Source organism: Metarhizium acridum (genome assembly GCF_019434415.1).
Source record: "Metarhizium acridum strain ARSEF 324 chromosome Unknown scaffold_141, whole genome shotgun sequence".
NCBI lineage: Eukaryota > Fungi > Ascomycota > Sordariomycetes > Hypocreales > Clavicipitaceae > Metarhizium > Metarhizium acridum.
Genome location: NW_027094020.1, coordinates 1,451,298 through 1,465,430, shown reverse-complemented (window position 1 = coordinate 1,465,430; position 14,133 = coordinate 1,451,298). Strand labels below are relative to the sequence as shown.

General features: G+C 52.1%; 2 protein-coding genes across 3 annotated transcripts; one reads left to right on the top strand and one right to left on the bottom strand.

Annotated features, from left to right (window-relative positions):
- The first annotated feature begins 235 nt into the window (after positions 1–235).
- On the top strand, positions 236–4,475 carry J3458_009103 (uncharacterized protein). Its single transcript, XM_066119579.1, has 3 exons — positions 236–568; positions 627–1,054; positions 1,118–4,475. The coding sequence occupies exons 1-3, from the start codon at positions 418–420 to the stop codon at positions 4,055–4,057; spliced, it is 3,519 nt and encodes a 1,172-aa protein (XP_065975374.1). The 5' UTR covers positions 236–417; the 3' UTR covers positions 4,058–4,475.
- A 377-nt stretch (positions 4,476–4,852) lies between these two features.
- Positions 4,853–10,040, bottom strand: J3458_009102 (uncharacterized protein). Of its 2 annotated transcripts, XM_066119578.1 has the most exons (3): positions 9,187–10,040; positions 8,565–9,084; positions 4,853–7,453 (listed from the first exon to the last, which is right to left on the bottom strand). In XM_066119578.1, exons 2-3 carry the CDS (start codon positions 9,046–9,048, stop codon positions 6,069–6,071), a joined length of 1,869 nt encoding a protein of 622 aa, XP_065975373.1. In that variant the 5' UTR covers positions 9,049–9,084; positions 9,187–10,040; the 3' UTR covers positions 4,853–6,068. The 2 variants fall into 2 exon arrangements, with proteins under 2 accessions (XP_065975373.1, XP_065975372.1); XM_066119577.1 differs by lacking the exons at positions 8,565–9,084; positions 9,187–10,040 and having other exon boundaries at positions 4,853–7,965.
- Positions 10,041–14,133: the final 4,093 nt, after the last annotated feature.

Sequence of the window (14,133 nt, the reverse complement as noted above, 5' to 3'; positions counted from 1 at the left end):
TGGCGCGATAGTAGAATCGCGATGCTGGAGCTGGCGGATCCAATCGTTGGAAGTTGACGTGTTCGTCACAGAGAAGGGACCAGACTGGTCTGGTCTCAACAGAACCAGCCACAGACCGCTGAGCCAACTGAGCCACAGAGCCACAGCTTGGATGCTAGGCACCTACCCGTCTGTAGCTGGCCCAGCCCCACCGAAACCTTGGCCTCAGTCACGGAGTACCAGACCTCTGTCGACACAAAAGACGACTTATCCGACCTCCGAGCTGTGCCAACCTTCAAATGCCAACACCACTTGACGGAACTACCAAGCCATTGGTCTCCCTTGAAAAGACAAATCATCGTACGCGATGCGCCACAGCCTGCAACTACAAATATGAGCGTGGCATTACAATAGGCCTCAAATGAATAATTCCTTGCCATGGCATCACAAACTAGCCTGGCTGCCAGCTCAGGCCAGCAGGCAGCAGTCGAAGATGGGCCCTATATCTTGCGACCGTTATTGGAAGAGATCCCGTTGGCATCAGACGGGTCCGACAGCAACGTGAAGATTAATTGCGTCGAGTTTTATGGTGGGTTTATCTCAGATCAGCCTATAAGAACACGGAAGCTAAGATATATACCATGCAGATGGAAACCTCTACATTGGCACGTCGGCATCCGAGGTGCTTCATTTCGTACAGATTCCCCCCGATTCAAATGATATAACGGCACGACCTGTTTATATTCAAGCTTCCAGACTATCACCAGTTTCTGTCGAGTCTCCCTCTTCCCGATCGGCTGGTCAAGGTGTGCAGGAAATTCTATTGCTGCCACGGATAGGGAAAGCGTGTATATTGTGCAACTCAACCGCGGCGTTTTATTCTCTACCGGAACTGAGCCCGGTGTCTGGAATAAGCGTCGTCAAGAACTGTACCTGGATTGGTGGGGTGGACTTGAATGATGCGATTGCTACAGATGGCTCCGTGGCTACGAGCGGTAATGATGCCACCATACTCCTTTCTTTGAAATCCAAGATACAAGTAGTCCGCCTTGCGGATAAAGTGCTTGAGGCACCGGTGAGTTTCTTATATTTTTGGGTCATTGTGAACACTGGCATGCTTGCTAACTTATGATATCAGAAAGTAACATTTGCTGGAAGCATTTTGTCCGTTCGCCGGGACTCAATAGCTTGCGTCGCCGACTCCAGGTCATACGCGCTATTAGACATTTATAGGCAACTCACAATTCCATTGATGAGTATCTCAACCCTGGATGAAACACCCTTGGAAGATGTTGGACGAGCTCAATCAATTCGTGATACTGTTCCAGATCCTCCTGTCCGGACAGGTCCGACAAATTTATCTACTCGGAGTGCAAATACGCCAGGCCACAGTCGGAATCCGAGCCAGAATGACAATTCCTCCAACCCTCAACAGCCGTCCTCTCCGGTGTCTTCAACAAGCCCAGAACCACGCTCTAATTCCAAATCACCGACGCCTCCTACAGACAAACCTTTGCCCTTACCCCCTAGCGAGGATACATCGACTGATAAAAATGTGCAGCCTACAAAACACCAAACGTCAAACCTGCTCAAGCCGCACATTTCATCACCAAATTCTGAGGAGTTTTTATTGGTTATTGGGACGAAACTATCAGAACCAGGTGTTGGCATGTTTGTTAGTCTGGATGGCGAGCCTACGCGGGCGACGCTTCAGTTTGAGAAATATCCAGAGCAAATTGTCGTTGATGGCAACAATTTTGACATGACTTCGTCTCAAACAGGTTTTGGCGAGGAAGAAGATTGTCACGTGCTGGCTTCCATATCTAAGGAATCTGAAAATGGGCTTTCCCACGGCATAGAAATTCAACACATAAACGCAGGCCAGGAAGCAAATCCAAAAAAGCACTGGCTGGAAGCAAGACGCTTTTCTATGAAGCACCCCTACGGCCTGAGGACCTTACTCGGAAAAGGGCAAGTCCGGCTCGACGAGATTGTCTCCAAGCTCAGCCAAAAGCGGTTTTCTCCATTTCCCGGACCATTGGAGGCATCTACCTCACTCAAGAGCTCAGACTCTAGGACCGCACTGTCGATAGAACGATTGTCCAAAGAAAAAGAACTTTTCGAACGTGATGACTCGCAGGACGATAATTCACTGCCGGAAGGTTGGGAGATAACCCGTAATACTGAAGGGGAACAGTTTGTGCGACGACTTGCTGACGTTGAAACAAGACTGGCTGTCTGGAACGGCAATTGTATATGGTGGGCAATGCGAAATCCTTTAATTATCCAACTTGACGCGTTGTTGGACGAAGCATGCCCCAATGGGCAAATATCAGACATGAACAAAGGCGCAGTGTATGCTGTCCTGAAACTTATTCGCGGCCGAGATGCGAGGACAGAATTAGAATACATGACGTTGGATTACCTGCGGCAAAAAGCTGGCCTCCTCCTCCTCATTAACATTCTATCTGTCCAAAAAGAGCGAGTCTCTGGAGGCGATCTCAATGCCCTGGAGAAAATTTTGGTGGACAGTAAACTGGACCCTCGAGTAGTCCTGTCTCTCATACCCGGAATCAGAAATGACATCATTGAAGGGAAACAAGGCATTTGGATCTATGCAGGGGTAAAGAAGATTGCTGAGTCTTATCTTCGAAGCGTCACCTTTGAAAGACCAGCAAAGAGCGCTCTGCAAGATATCGAGCTACAGATTATGCACTTTTTCCGCCGATTCCTATCGGCTTGGAGGAAAATGAAGGGATTTGGTAGTGTTCCTGACGAAGTTGAAGTATTCAGGACTGTGGATGCCGCACTTCTCATCTCCTTGCTTGAGCTGGACCAGCGCTCTCCTCGAGGTACAGTTCACGGCGGCGCCGTTAGGTCGGAGCTCAATGACGTTGTTGACAAAGGAGTGGATTGTTTCGACCGTGCTGTCGACATATTAGAGTCGTACCACAGGCTTTTTCTGCTGAGCAGACTCTACCAAAGCCGTAAAATGGCCGGTGAAGTTTTGGCAACCTGGAAACGCATTATTGAAGGGGAAGAGGATAGCGCGTCCGAATTTCACGACGGCGAGAAACGTGTCCGAGACTACCTGAAGAAAATTAGCAGTCAAGCTCTGGTTCAAGAATACGGAATATGGCTGGCCAAAAGAAACCCACGATTGGGAGTGCAGGTGTTTGCCGAGGATGAGGGGAAGGCTCCCAGGTTTGAACCAGCGCGAGCCGTTGAGATTCTCCGGGCAGAGGCCCCCGATGCGGTCAAATATTACCTAGAACATCTTGTATTTGCCAAGGGCCTCACGTCATATGTGAACGAGCTCTTGAACTACTATCTTGACGTGGTTCTTGGGGATCTCAGATCTTCGGCAGCCAGTCGAGGGACAATTATGGCTACATACGAGGCCTACAGGGCGTTACAAGGACCCAAACCGACTTACCACCATTTTCTAACAGAAAACACGCCCCCGGATGGCGAAATATGGAAGAGTCGCTTACGACTGCTCCAGCTCCTTGGCGGCGCCCATGACTACGACACCACGGCCATCGCGGAACGTATTGGCAGTTTACCGGGCGACTTGCTCGTGCCTGAGACCATCATTCTAGCTGGTCGTCAGTGTCACCACGAAGAGGCACTACGGCTGCTGGTCCACAGGCTTGGTGACTACGATACAGCAGTGTCGTACTGTCTTCGAGGCGGGTCCAGTGTCTACGGGCACCTGGATGGTCGACAGGGTGGAGGTAGCATGCCAGAAACAGAGCAGCAGCGCCGTCTATTCCAAGTAGTCCTACACGAATTCCTGAGCATTGCGGATGTTAGTGATCGAATCGAGCAGACGGGCGCACTACTGGAACGTTTCGGTGGCTGGTTCGAGGTGGAAGAAGTGCTAGGCTTGGTGCCTGATACTTGGTCCGTAGACGTCGTGGCCGGGTTTCTCATAGGAGCAATGAAAAGACTTGTACGGGAGAAGAACGAGAGCGTGGTGAGAAGGGCACTCAGTGGCGCAGAGAACTTGAGGGTCAACTACGACCTGGTTGTGGGAGTCGAGCAGAAGGGCCCGAGTATCGAGGCACAGAACTAGCGCTCTGGTGTCTATCTGAATACCAACGCGAGGAGTGTAAATTTAGCGGGCATGTGTAATATAATGAGAACAACGTGGACACTTGGGCGAGGTGCGACTGATGTTTGAAAAGTCTTGGTAGTTTCGACGAGATGCTTCCGTCCAAAGTGGTGGCACAGCCATCACACCCGGCAATGGGGATTCAGCTTCGGTCAGCTCGGTCAATTAACTCAAGAGGCAGGGACTAATGTACGGTACAAACACCAATGGGCTGTGTCCTACATGGCTAAACCACGTATGTTAGCCAAGGTCTCTCGGGTTCAGCAACGAAGGCGAAGCCGCTCTTCCCCCCCCCTGGCCACGATGCGTGGGCCATCCTGTCTCTTGTCGGCACACAAAATCTCGCCTCGCAGCTGATCGCAACCTCACTTGACCTATGACGTCCATGGAGCACACGCCGATGTCCTTGCGAGCCAATAGCCTCGAAGCCAGCGCCGAGGATATGAGCGTTTTTGCCAAGGGACCGACGTCCCAGCTGAGAAGACGGGCTCGTCCACGACATGGCGGTGGCTTGAGCTGAACAAACTATTGAATGCTTGACGTATAAGCAGAAGCCGGGATCTTGTTGTCTATCGGCAGGCAAGAACCGCAGCCCGCACAAAGTTGGCAAGTTTGGCAATCGAGCTTGGCTTGTGGCTTTTTTTGCTCCTCTTGGTTTTTTCGCGGAGTTGCTGTCGGAGACGGCGCCGAGACGACCAAGATATAAAGGGAGCGGTGGTGCTGGCCGGAGCCGCATTGCGGGAGTATGGAATATGTGCTTTTTCTTCATCACTTGTTTGATTTTCTTCTATTCCATTCTACATGGTTTGCTTTGGCTCTTTTTGCGGGACAGCACGCCCGTCCTGCTGTGTATTCCCCGCGGCTCAGATACAACAAGCCTTTGCTTCCGCGTCGTGATATCCTCCTCCCCGTCTTATGAACATACCCCCTCTCTCATCCTGTCTACCTCGAGGCCGAACTTGTGCAAGCGCTTGACGGTTAAGGAAGCCCTTCATCTTCTCACGGCCCGTGTAGAAGTCGACCACTACCTAGCACCTCTTGTCGGGCCCTGTTTGATGGTCACTTCACCTGGGAAAATGACCCCCAGAGCGAAGGCCAAGTATTCCTCGGGCTGGGCCGAGCCGTGTCCCTTGAGAATGGATGCACGGGCTGTTTAAAGCCATATAACTGGCTATTCGACTCGATGCTACTTGCAGCGTCCACGGCCGCATTTGGACCGAGCAGAATCGTGGTGCCTGTCTTGGTATCATGAGGCATCAACAATTAATTCACTTGGCTGGCAAACTGATTTTTTTCATCCGACGTATCGACGCCTCAGCTCAGACGCGCTGCAGAATGCGGGCTGCCCCAACGCAAAAAGTCGATTGCTTTGACAACGAAGTGTTCTCAGGCACCACCACCACGAAAAAGGACCATGGTTCCTCCCTCGTGGATAAACGACAAACCGCATCACAATGGTTCAAAAAATGGCACATGACTTGGGGGGAGAGTTCCTGTCCCATTAAGAAATATCCTAAGAGGCGTTGTTAAATCGCCGGAAACACCACCACAGTGGAGAAAACATAGGGTATCGAGATTCGAAAAGATAAAAAAAAGAGGTCCTTGGACCGCTCTCAAAGCAGGAACGATTCGAGGAGCTGGGTTTCCCATCCATGTCATCCATCGTAATTAAGAACAACCAAATGTCCATACTCATGCCAAAACCGAGAGGCTGCGGAAAGAGACAAAAAACAAACCTGCACAATATCAATAAGTGCGTGAAAACTCCGAAAATTGAACCCCCGTGGGAAAATACCAATCCGACCCAGCCATGTCCCATTATATCCAAGTCAATTTCACATGCGCCGTCTTCCTATGCTCCCCTTCTAATATGGTTATGGATCTCTAGCAAATCGAGTTCGTAAGGTTTCAAAACTCCATTCCGTGTGCTAGGGAGACGAGAAGATGATGGCTCTAGTCGAGCAAAGGACATTTAAGTGGGGGCACTACTCGTCTTCAACATTTCCTGCATTTCCTTCAGCTGTTCCTCCGTGGGGTCATCAGAAATCCAAGGTCCCTTCTCATCGTCTGTGGCGCCAAGGAAGCCCTCAGCCCGCTTGAGCGTTTGGACATCAAGGTCCGTAACGTATGATTTGCCATCCGATAGTTTGATGCGAACCTCATGGTCGGTCGAAAGCATCATGTCGTCCTTGGCCAATCTGCGGGACCCATCGAAGACAGCCATAATACGCTTTCGCATCGTCATTTGGCCCTTGTCAAAGCCCCAGGATGATGGGTAGTCGCGGCGGTTCTTGCGGCCACGAGTCTTGGTAGCCGTTGGAACACCTCCTCGAGAGTGTGTCAAACCGCGGGACTTTTGCACACCGTTGACAGGGTTGCCTTTTTTCTTGATTGAGGGCGATGAGTTGGCTTTGGAAGAAACATCATCGGCATCCTCGTCCTCGCCCATGTCCAAATCATCCTCATCGTCCTCATGCAGGGAGGTCTGCATAGTCGGTGTTGTAGTTGGGAGGTTGTTCTTTTCCAGGGTATGATGGACCATCTTGTCGTTCTCGACCTCAGCCAGCCGCTGTGCATTGATGGCCTCTGCGGGATCCTCCTGTTGCACAATTCGAAGGACACAGTCGTCCAGATGCTCGTAGAAGTCCTGGGCATTGGAAAATGTCTGCGAACACGTACTACACTTTCCAGTGGCATCGGGAGCGTAGCCAGTGAGCTTCTTTCCAGTGGCGACGCCGGCTGGCGTCTTCTTGCGGCTGTTCGGGGGAGTTTGTTCAACACCATGAACTGCGGTCAGGTGTCTCTTGAAGACATCTGCTCGGTTGAACGACTTTTCAGCAGGAGACCCAGAGCCAGGGCAGAAGCCGCAAACCATGGTGCCCTTGTAGTGGGTCAGTGTGTGGCGGTTCTTGTCGTATTTGCGGGCAAAACCCTTGATGTGGTATTCGCAGGTCTGGATGGGACACTTCTCGGGTCGCTCATTCTGGTGAGTGAGCATGTGCGCCTTTAGGTCCTTGAATATCTTGCCACAATCGGGATAGGTGCATCTTTGCTTCTCCTTGGTTTCATCGCTGCTAAAGTCGGCAGAGCCAACCGGGGAAATGAAGTTGGCCATGCTCACACGGCGGCCATTGGCATCGATGGGTGCACCGTATGGGCTGTGAGTGTAGTTGGGACCAAAGGGGCCGTTGTGGAGGAATGGTGAGGTGCTGTCGGTTCGAACCATGTTGGGCTGTGGTGATGAAGATAGTGAGGGCGAGGGCACAAATTGGTGTGCCTGAGCGTGTTGAAAGTGGCCATCGTAAGGCGAGATTGGCATCGGGGGGCGGGCAATTTCTGGGTGTATGAGGGAAGGATCTGCGACAACGGGAACAGCGTCAGTGAGTGTGGCCGCGGATGACATGGTCAATTGCTGCTAGCTCGGGATGGCGTTGCAGAATTGAAACAGAACAATGCAATCGAAGATGAAATGGAAAAGTAAAAAGTGTCTCGAGGGTTCCGGATGGCAACAACATAGGTTGGGTTGAGTGAACCGAGGCGGGGTGAGGTGAGCTGCGGTTTTGGCCGAGGACAAGAGGCCGCCCAAGACGGGTAGAACCACCAACCGTTGACGTGCGGTGGTCTCGAATAGGTGCGAGAAACGAGAAACACCTGGGGGGGGGCCGCCAGCAAACATTCAAGGGACACCCACTGTGCTTACTGGCCGCCACATGCCCGCTGGATGAGACACAGCAGCCGGTCACAGCGACTCGTCACAATCGGCCAGCAGCACTTGGGATGACTGGAGCGCTCGACTCGCGCGCCTCGACCGAGCTGCTCGACCGGCACCGAGGGCACACCACTATGCAGTAATAGATGCAGCGGCATGCACTCCGTACTCCGTACAGCGAGCAGTGAAGACAAAGCAAAGCACAGCAGGTAATTGGTACGTCGGAGCGCCGTTTGGCCGTTGAATTGTAAAAGTCGGCACCCGCACTAACGGAGCCACGACCCAATTGTCTCAGGCATGGCGCGCAATGGCAAGCTGAACTGCGGGGCCCCCCTGGCAAACCCAAATATCGAGTATCCAAATCAATCACATAATAGTGCATGATGATTCGGCCCACAGGTCCAGTATGTATGAAAGATACGGAACAATCATGATGCATCTCTTTCCTTTGGAAGGTGAGCACTGGGAGGGAGGTGTGCGGGTATCCCGTAGGGAAGATGCATTGCTTTCTATCCAGTAAGCCAGCCAGCCTTGCCTCGGAAGCGACCAAGCCCCAAGTCTAGTTGGCGAACAGGGTGACAGAGATAGATGGGCGATGCACAGAGGACGACACAAAACGTATCTGGAACGGGCAATATTCGGCAGCAACTGGACCTTGCCGAAAGGCGGAAAATGCGGCCATGAAGAGTGAAAGAGAAAGGGCGAAAGAGAAAGGGCGGAACGCAGGCGCCAGGGAGGGCAAGAAAATGTTGTACTTACCAACAAAAGATTTTGGCTGTCCGCCAAAGTCGAAACTGCTGAAATCCTCCACTCCAGATCCATGAAAGTACTCGGGAGCGGCCATATAGTCATTCCCGACAACGCTGGGTTGCATATTCATTGTGTGACTGGTCCAGTCAGTCACACCCAAGTGTCCATTGCTCGACTGCGGTGAACCGACTGCTGAAGATGGCGCTGAGGGTAGGGAACCAGATGAAAGACCGGAGGACGACAGTCTCATGTCACCGTCCTCTGGGTACACACCAGGAGACGCGTGGCCGTTGAGAATGTAGTTCGGGGTCTCGGCGTAAAGCAAGGGCTCAAAAGCCATCGACGTTGTGCTAGGAGGGTACGTGACACCAATGGTCATTGGAGAAGCAGATCCAAAGGCGTTCTGCGGGGGTTCAGGATAATTGGTGTAATCGTCCGTACGTTGCTGTTGCGCGAATAGGTTGTTGTAGGGCTGCTCAGCCAAAGCGGCCATTGTGTTAATGACGATTGTAGATTGCGAATGGCGAGTCTAGCGTTGAAGAGTCAGCAATACGCACATCTGGTTCACGATGTTCATCTCTCTTTGAGACGTCTCCGCACAGGACTGGGCTTGTTTTAATATTGCCCTTACCTCGAAAGAACCACACAATCTCGTTCCACCCCAAAGCCTCTGCCGTTACAAATCAGGTAGGCTTTGTCTCGCGGGGTTGCCGAGGCCGGCGGGGTCACAAGAGACACTTCGAAGTATTAAATGTAGAGGCAAAAATTCGACAGGTCGCTATAGTTACAATGGGCTCGTTCTGCTTCGCCTCGTCGTGGCCTTGACTGTATGCTGTGAAGAGATAGCAATTCTGGGAACAAGTGGTAGAGAAGGCGTGATGACGCCAGGGCGAACAAGAGTAGTTGCGTTGTCAGGCGTTTCGGTGTGACGATGCGGTATCGACAATAATGCCCAGATGAGAGAGGGTTGGATGTATTTATATGACAAACAGATTCAACGGGATGATTGACTGGTGTTGAGGAACAACCAGAAGTTGATCTGGTAGAGAAGGCTGACAACAAACGTTTGATGTTGTTGGGGACTTGGACGTAGATATATAGACAGTGTGCATCTAGACTGCCCGAACCAGGGCCTGGTGGACGGGATCTACTTTTTGACAAAGTTGAGATTCAGGGCCAGTAGGGCAGAGGTGTTGAACTCCGCCAGCCTCATCCGGGAGACAGGGGGTGTGGCCAAGAAGGCTCCATCACCGCAGAAATTGAAGAGACAAAATTCATTGCACAGGGTCATTCATCATGATGCCGCCCGCGCAGCATGGCTCTCGGGCTGGTGGGCTTTTCGGTATTCATCAAGAGCCTCGTCTTGAGACTGGAGACGACCAGGGTCAGGCAGAGAGGCGTGTGTGCAAGACAGGAAAAGGAAAGAAGAAAAAAGGCGTTTGCGTGCCTGGGGCGTGGTTCGCAGGGCGGGCGTGTGTGGTCGAGAGTTCATGAGGGTTTGTGGGATGGATCGATGGAGCCACTGGCGTATTTGGGCGGTCCCCGACGATCATCTGGCGGAAATGGTCAGTCCCATCGACATGTATCCGAAAGTATCGGTACCTCGTTCACCAGGCCGCCTTGGAGGGGACGGGAGTCGGCAGGCAAGAACGAAGGCAGTGACCTGATAACCGTCAAAGTTAGCGATGTGGTCTGGTACCATTGCAACGGGTCATGTATCTGGTACATAGACCAAAGTATCGACCCGAGAAACGAGCAACCCAGCAACCTCAGAACGGCCCATGACTGGCCACCCAAGCGATGCGCGGCGACCCCATCGCAGAGGTGATGGGGGTTGCTGGGGTCTCGGCATGACACTCTCCCCACTCTCCCACGGTCACACACAACCACACCGTGAAGCAACACTCCAGAGACAAGTCGTCGTTACCCACCCGCCAGCAAACCAACATGATGCCAGGGGTATCGGACATGCTAAACCTAGATGGGACTCGCTGGTCTTGCGACAGCTCAAGAGGATACACTTTGTCAAATTGGCATCAGACCCCCCCCCGGAGCCCCCCACAAGCCGTCTTTCTATAGGCAGGCTGTCTCAGACACACAGCAAGCTTACTAGTACCTGCCCTTCGAGTCCGTGTTTTTGGTACGGATTACCCATTGGGAAACCGATTGAATGTAACTACTCCGTACCAAGGAAACGGTATCTGCCTCGCATCCAGTGTCTCTGGTCCCTGTTTCCACTGGAACCCACAGCCGTAGACAATTGAGAATGTGGCGTCTCGTGGCTCATGGCTCCAGGCTTCTCGCCTCCTTTCACCGACTTAGATTTAGGCCATTGATGCCATTTCAAACCCCAAGTCAACGAGGCATGCAGCCTAGGGTTGCAGGTTCACGGTGATTTGCAAAGGATCCACCAACTATCGGGCCCTTTGTCTGGAACTTGGGAAAGTCACATCATGCTGATCAAACAAGAGGTGAGTAATCTTACTTCTCGTCGAAGGGCTGGCGACAATCCGCAGCGCTGGTTTGGAGCGTCAACCCGGCACATCGGATATAACCATTAGTCTGGATTGTACTCCGTATATATCTGGCAGCTCGAGCCCGAAATCATGGTAGTACTACGTACATCTGTACGCTGAACCTTGTAAATGCTCTACTCCGTATAAAGCCCAATTGACTGTAAGAAAGAACGGTTAATTCACCCAAGACAGAAGGGTTCCACTCAAATTTGCACAGGACTGGTTTGTGTCAGTCACTCTGGCCCTGGCCGGTCGAGATGACAAGCACCGACAGTGCGGGCACCAGGACGTCGTCAATCACTGAATGGTTCTCTCATCTCAAAAGAATTTCTTTCAATAGTAGAAGTCCCGACCCAAAGCAGGGTCCGCGTCGACCTAGCACCAGATGCATTGCACGGCAGGTGCTTGTCAAGCCAACAGAAACAGATTGCAGCCCCCATCATGGTCTCACAAACCGTGCTCAACCAGTACTTCGGGTTCTAACCCTACTACCTATGTCTGATAAGCTCCGCGGGGCTGCGGGCCCTTGGCCGAAATCTTGAACTATGCTACTCTTGGCTTGAACCACGAGTGAACGGTGCATTGCATTCTGAACTGGAGGCCATCTAAACCGGGAGGAAGTGTATCAAGCAAGGGTACTGTACTGACCGGCCCGAGGTATCGTTCGGAGAACGGAGTACTTGATACTCCACGGATGGTTCAGTACTGTGGTTGGCGTTGGCAGGCGCATTTCGCTCATTCGGTCGCGAGAACCTCGAGTCTCCCGACATGGGCCCCGCAAGCCCCTTCAATGTATAACAGAAGTGAACCACTCCTATTAGAAACTGGATTGTGCAAGGCTGGTCGAAGGCGTCCTGGACAATGTTGCGCGGCTAGCCTTGCCAGAGGCGTGAAAAATGTAATTACCTTGTTATGATGCTTATCCCATAATGCTGGTGGTTCCAGCTGCCCAGGTTGCGTGTTTGCCGTGTCGTCTTGTATGAGGTCAGAGCGCATCTCTTGGTCCTCAATTTCGTTTTTCCATGGTCAGGAACCGTGTCTTAGCTGCTGACGAATACTGCCATTTTCAGAGCCGTGAAACGCTCACGCAAGTAATGAATTGCAACTGCTACAAGAGAAGGGTGTGAGAAGCGCGGTACGGCGAATCTCAGCGTTGCGTCGGCCACCAAAGACGATTGGCGCATGAATCTGCGGGAGCCGAGACATTGGAATTCGATTCTAATCTGTCTGCCTGCGCGTGGACTGGATCCATGCTGGCCACGGAGGGTGGACAAAGACGGCAAGGAAAAAGAAACAACTGCATTGGAGGATAACCCAATAGCTTGGCATGGCGGCTTCGAGCCTGAATTTTGGAACCGACGGGCGCACGCACAGCCCGCCAGGCAGTTCTCACTCTCCATAGTTGGCTCGCAGAGCACGTTGCTGATGGTGGCAGCAGTGGTGCACGCTGTGCTGGCTGTCTGGTAGTATGGGGAGTGGAGAGGGCGGCGATTTTGGCCAGAAGAGACTAGTCGACATCTGCACACCCAAACGACGACAGACGAGGCAATCGGAACTATGCCAGGTTGGGGAATTCGTGTCCCGCAAGGCGATTTCGTCTGATGAGTTGGCGAGGGCGCATTCCCACGCCAGCAGCCTCGCGGGTCAAACAATGCTTAACGGGTTTGGGCAGGGTTGATTGACGATTGCCAGTAGCAGAGCATGGAGTTGCACGGAGTTGAACAGTATGGGGCAGTTAGTATATTGCATGACTGGGCAGGCACGCGGGCAGGAGTTTAGTCCTTGGTGGCCTCATACTCCCACTTTCCTAACGTCGTCAAAAGGCAATATCAAGTATTTGCTGACTGCAGTCGCTCCGTTGTTCATTTGTAATTGATAGTATAATGATACATACAGGATTATCCGAGGACATGTTTTCTGTGTTGTAGTCCACCTCAAAAGCCCACCAAACCTTTGCTTTTGCCAAGCCATCACATGTTGTCTCGCAACAAGTCCAAGTTCTGTGATTTAAATACTAGATAACTTGTCCTATGTCTGTGTAAGCACGATGGATATGCAGACGACGAATGCACCAATAAAGAGCCCTTATGCAATAGCTCCAGACGAAGACATGAAAATACCACCCTGTGACAATGTTATTCCTTGTGGGCGTTGCACCATGGGGCAGCAGACTAAGGCCTGTGCCTTGCGGTTCATGCTGTGTCAGTTGTTGATGAAAGGTACAGAGTACTCCATACTCCATACTACTTAAGTAGTCAGTCATTACCTAGAATACAAGTGGCGGGAAAACATGTGCCCTGGACATTTTGCCAATAGTACTATTCACCATGTGAGTTAAACTCTTGAGAGATTTGCCTGGGCCCAACTCTACACGAGAGTATATTACTACTATTCTTCATCTTCAAACCTTTCGACTATCTCCTGACTTGGTCATGGGTGCAGTCGTAGGGCAGGCCAACCAGAGGCCCGGATCGGGGCCTGGCTTGACAGCGGTGAGCCACAGCGCGCGGAACTTGCCTCGTGGCGGCGAATCTGTTTCCGAAGTCGAGATTTGCTGTTCACATCATGGACATCTGGATTCGACGAGAAATGATGGGGCCTCTCCCAAATCAGCCTAGCGATATGCACACTCGCTTGTGGCTACCAACGTTAGTTAGCTTGAACGGTGGAGGTGGCTCTGCAGCGGGGTTGATTGGGCGCAGAATGGCAAGCAACATTGAAATGGTTGACACGCCGACCCTGCAGAGGCGGGCTCTAATTTACCTTTACGCCGACTGGGATTATCCTGGTTAGCCTTGCAAGTTTACCTCATTGCCTCACTCTCTTCAACTCTCCTCAACCCTCAGGAATATCCTGCCCGGGAGATGGGAGCATATCCCTGCGGCGCCCCCCTCCGGACCCCCCCTTTTGTCCACACCCCTGGACGATGAGGCTCTGCGGGCAAATGACCACATCCACTTTGAAGACCCGGCTGCTGGCTCATGGAAGTTGTCGTGGCAGCCTGGTTACTCCGACAGTGAACGAATGGATGGCCCTGTCACAGGCCTGTACCGTTGGGCCTA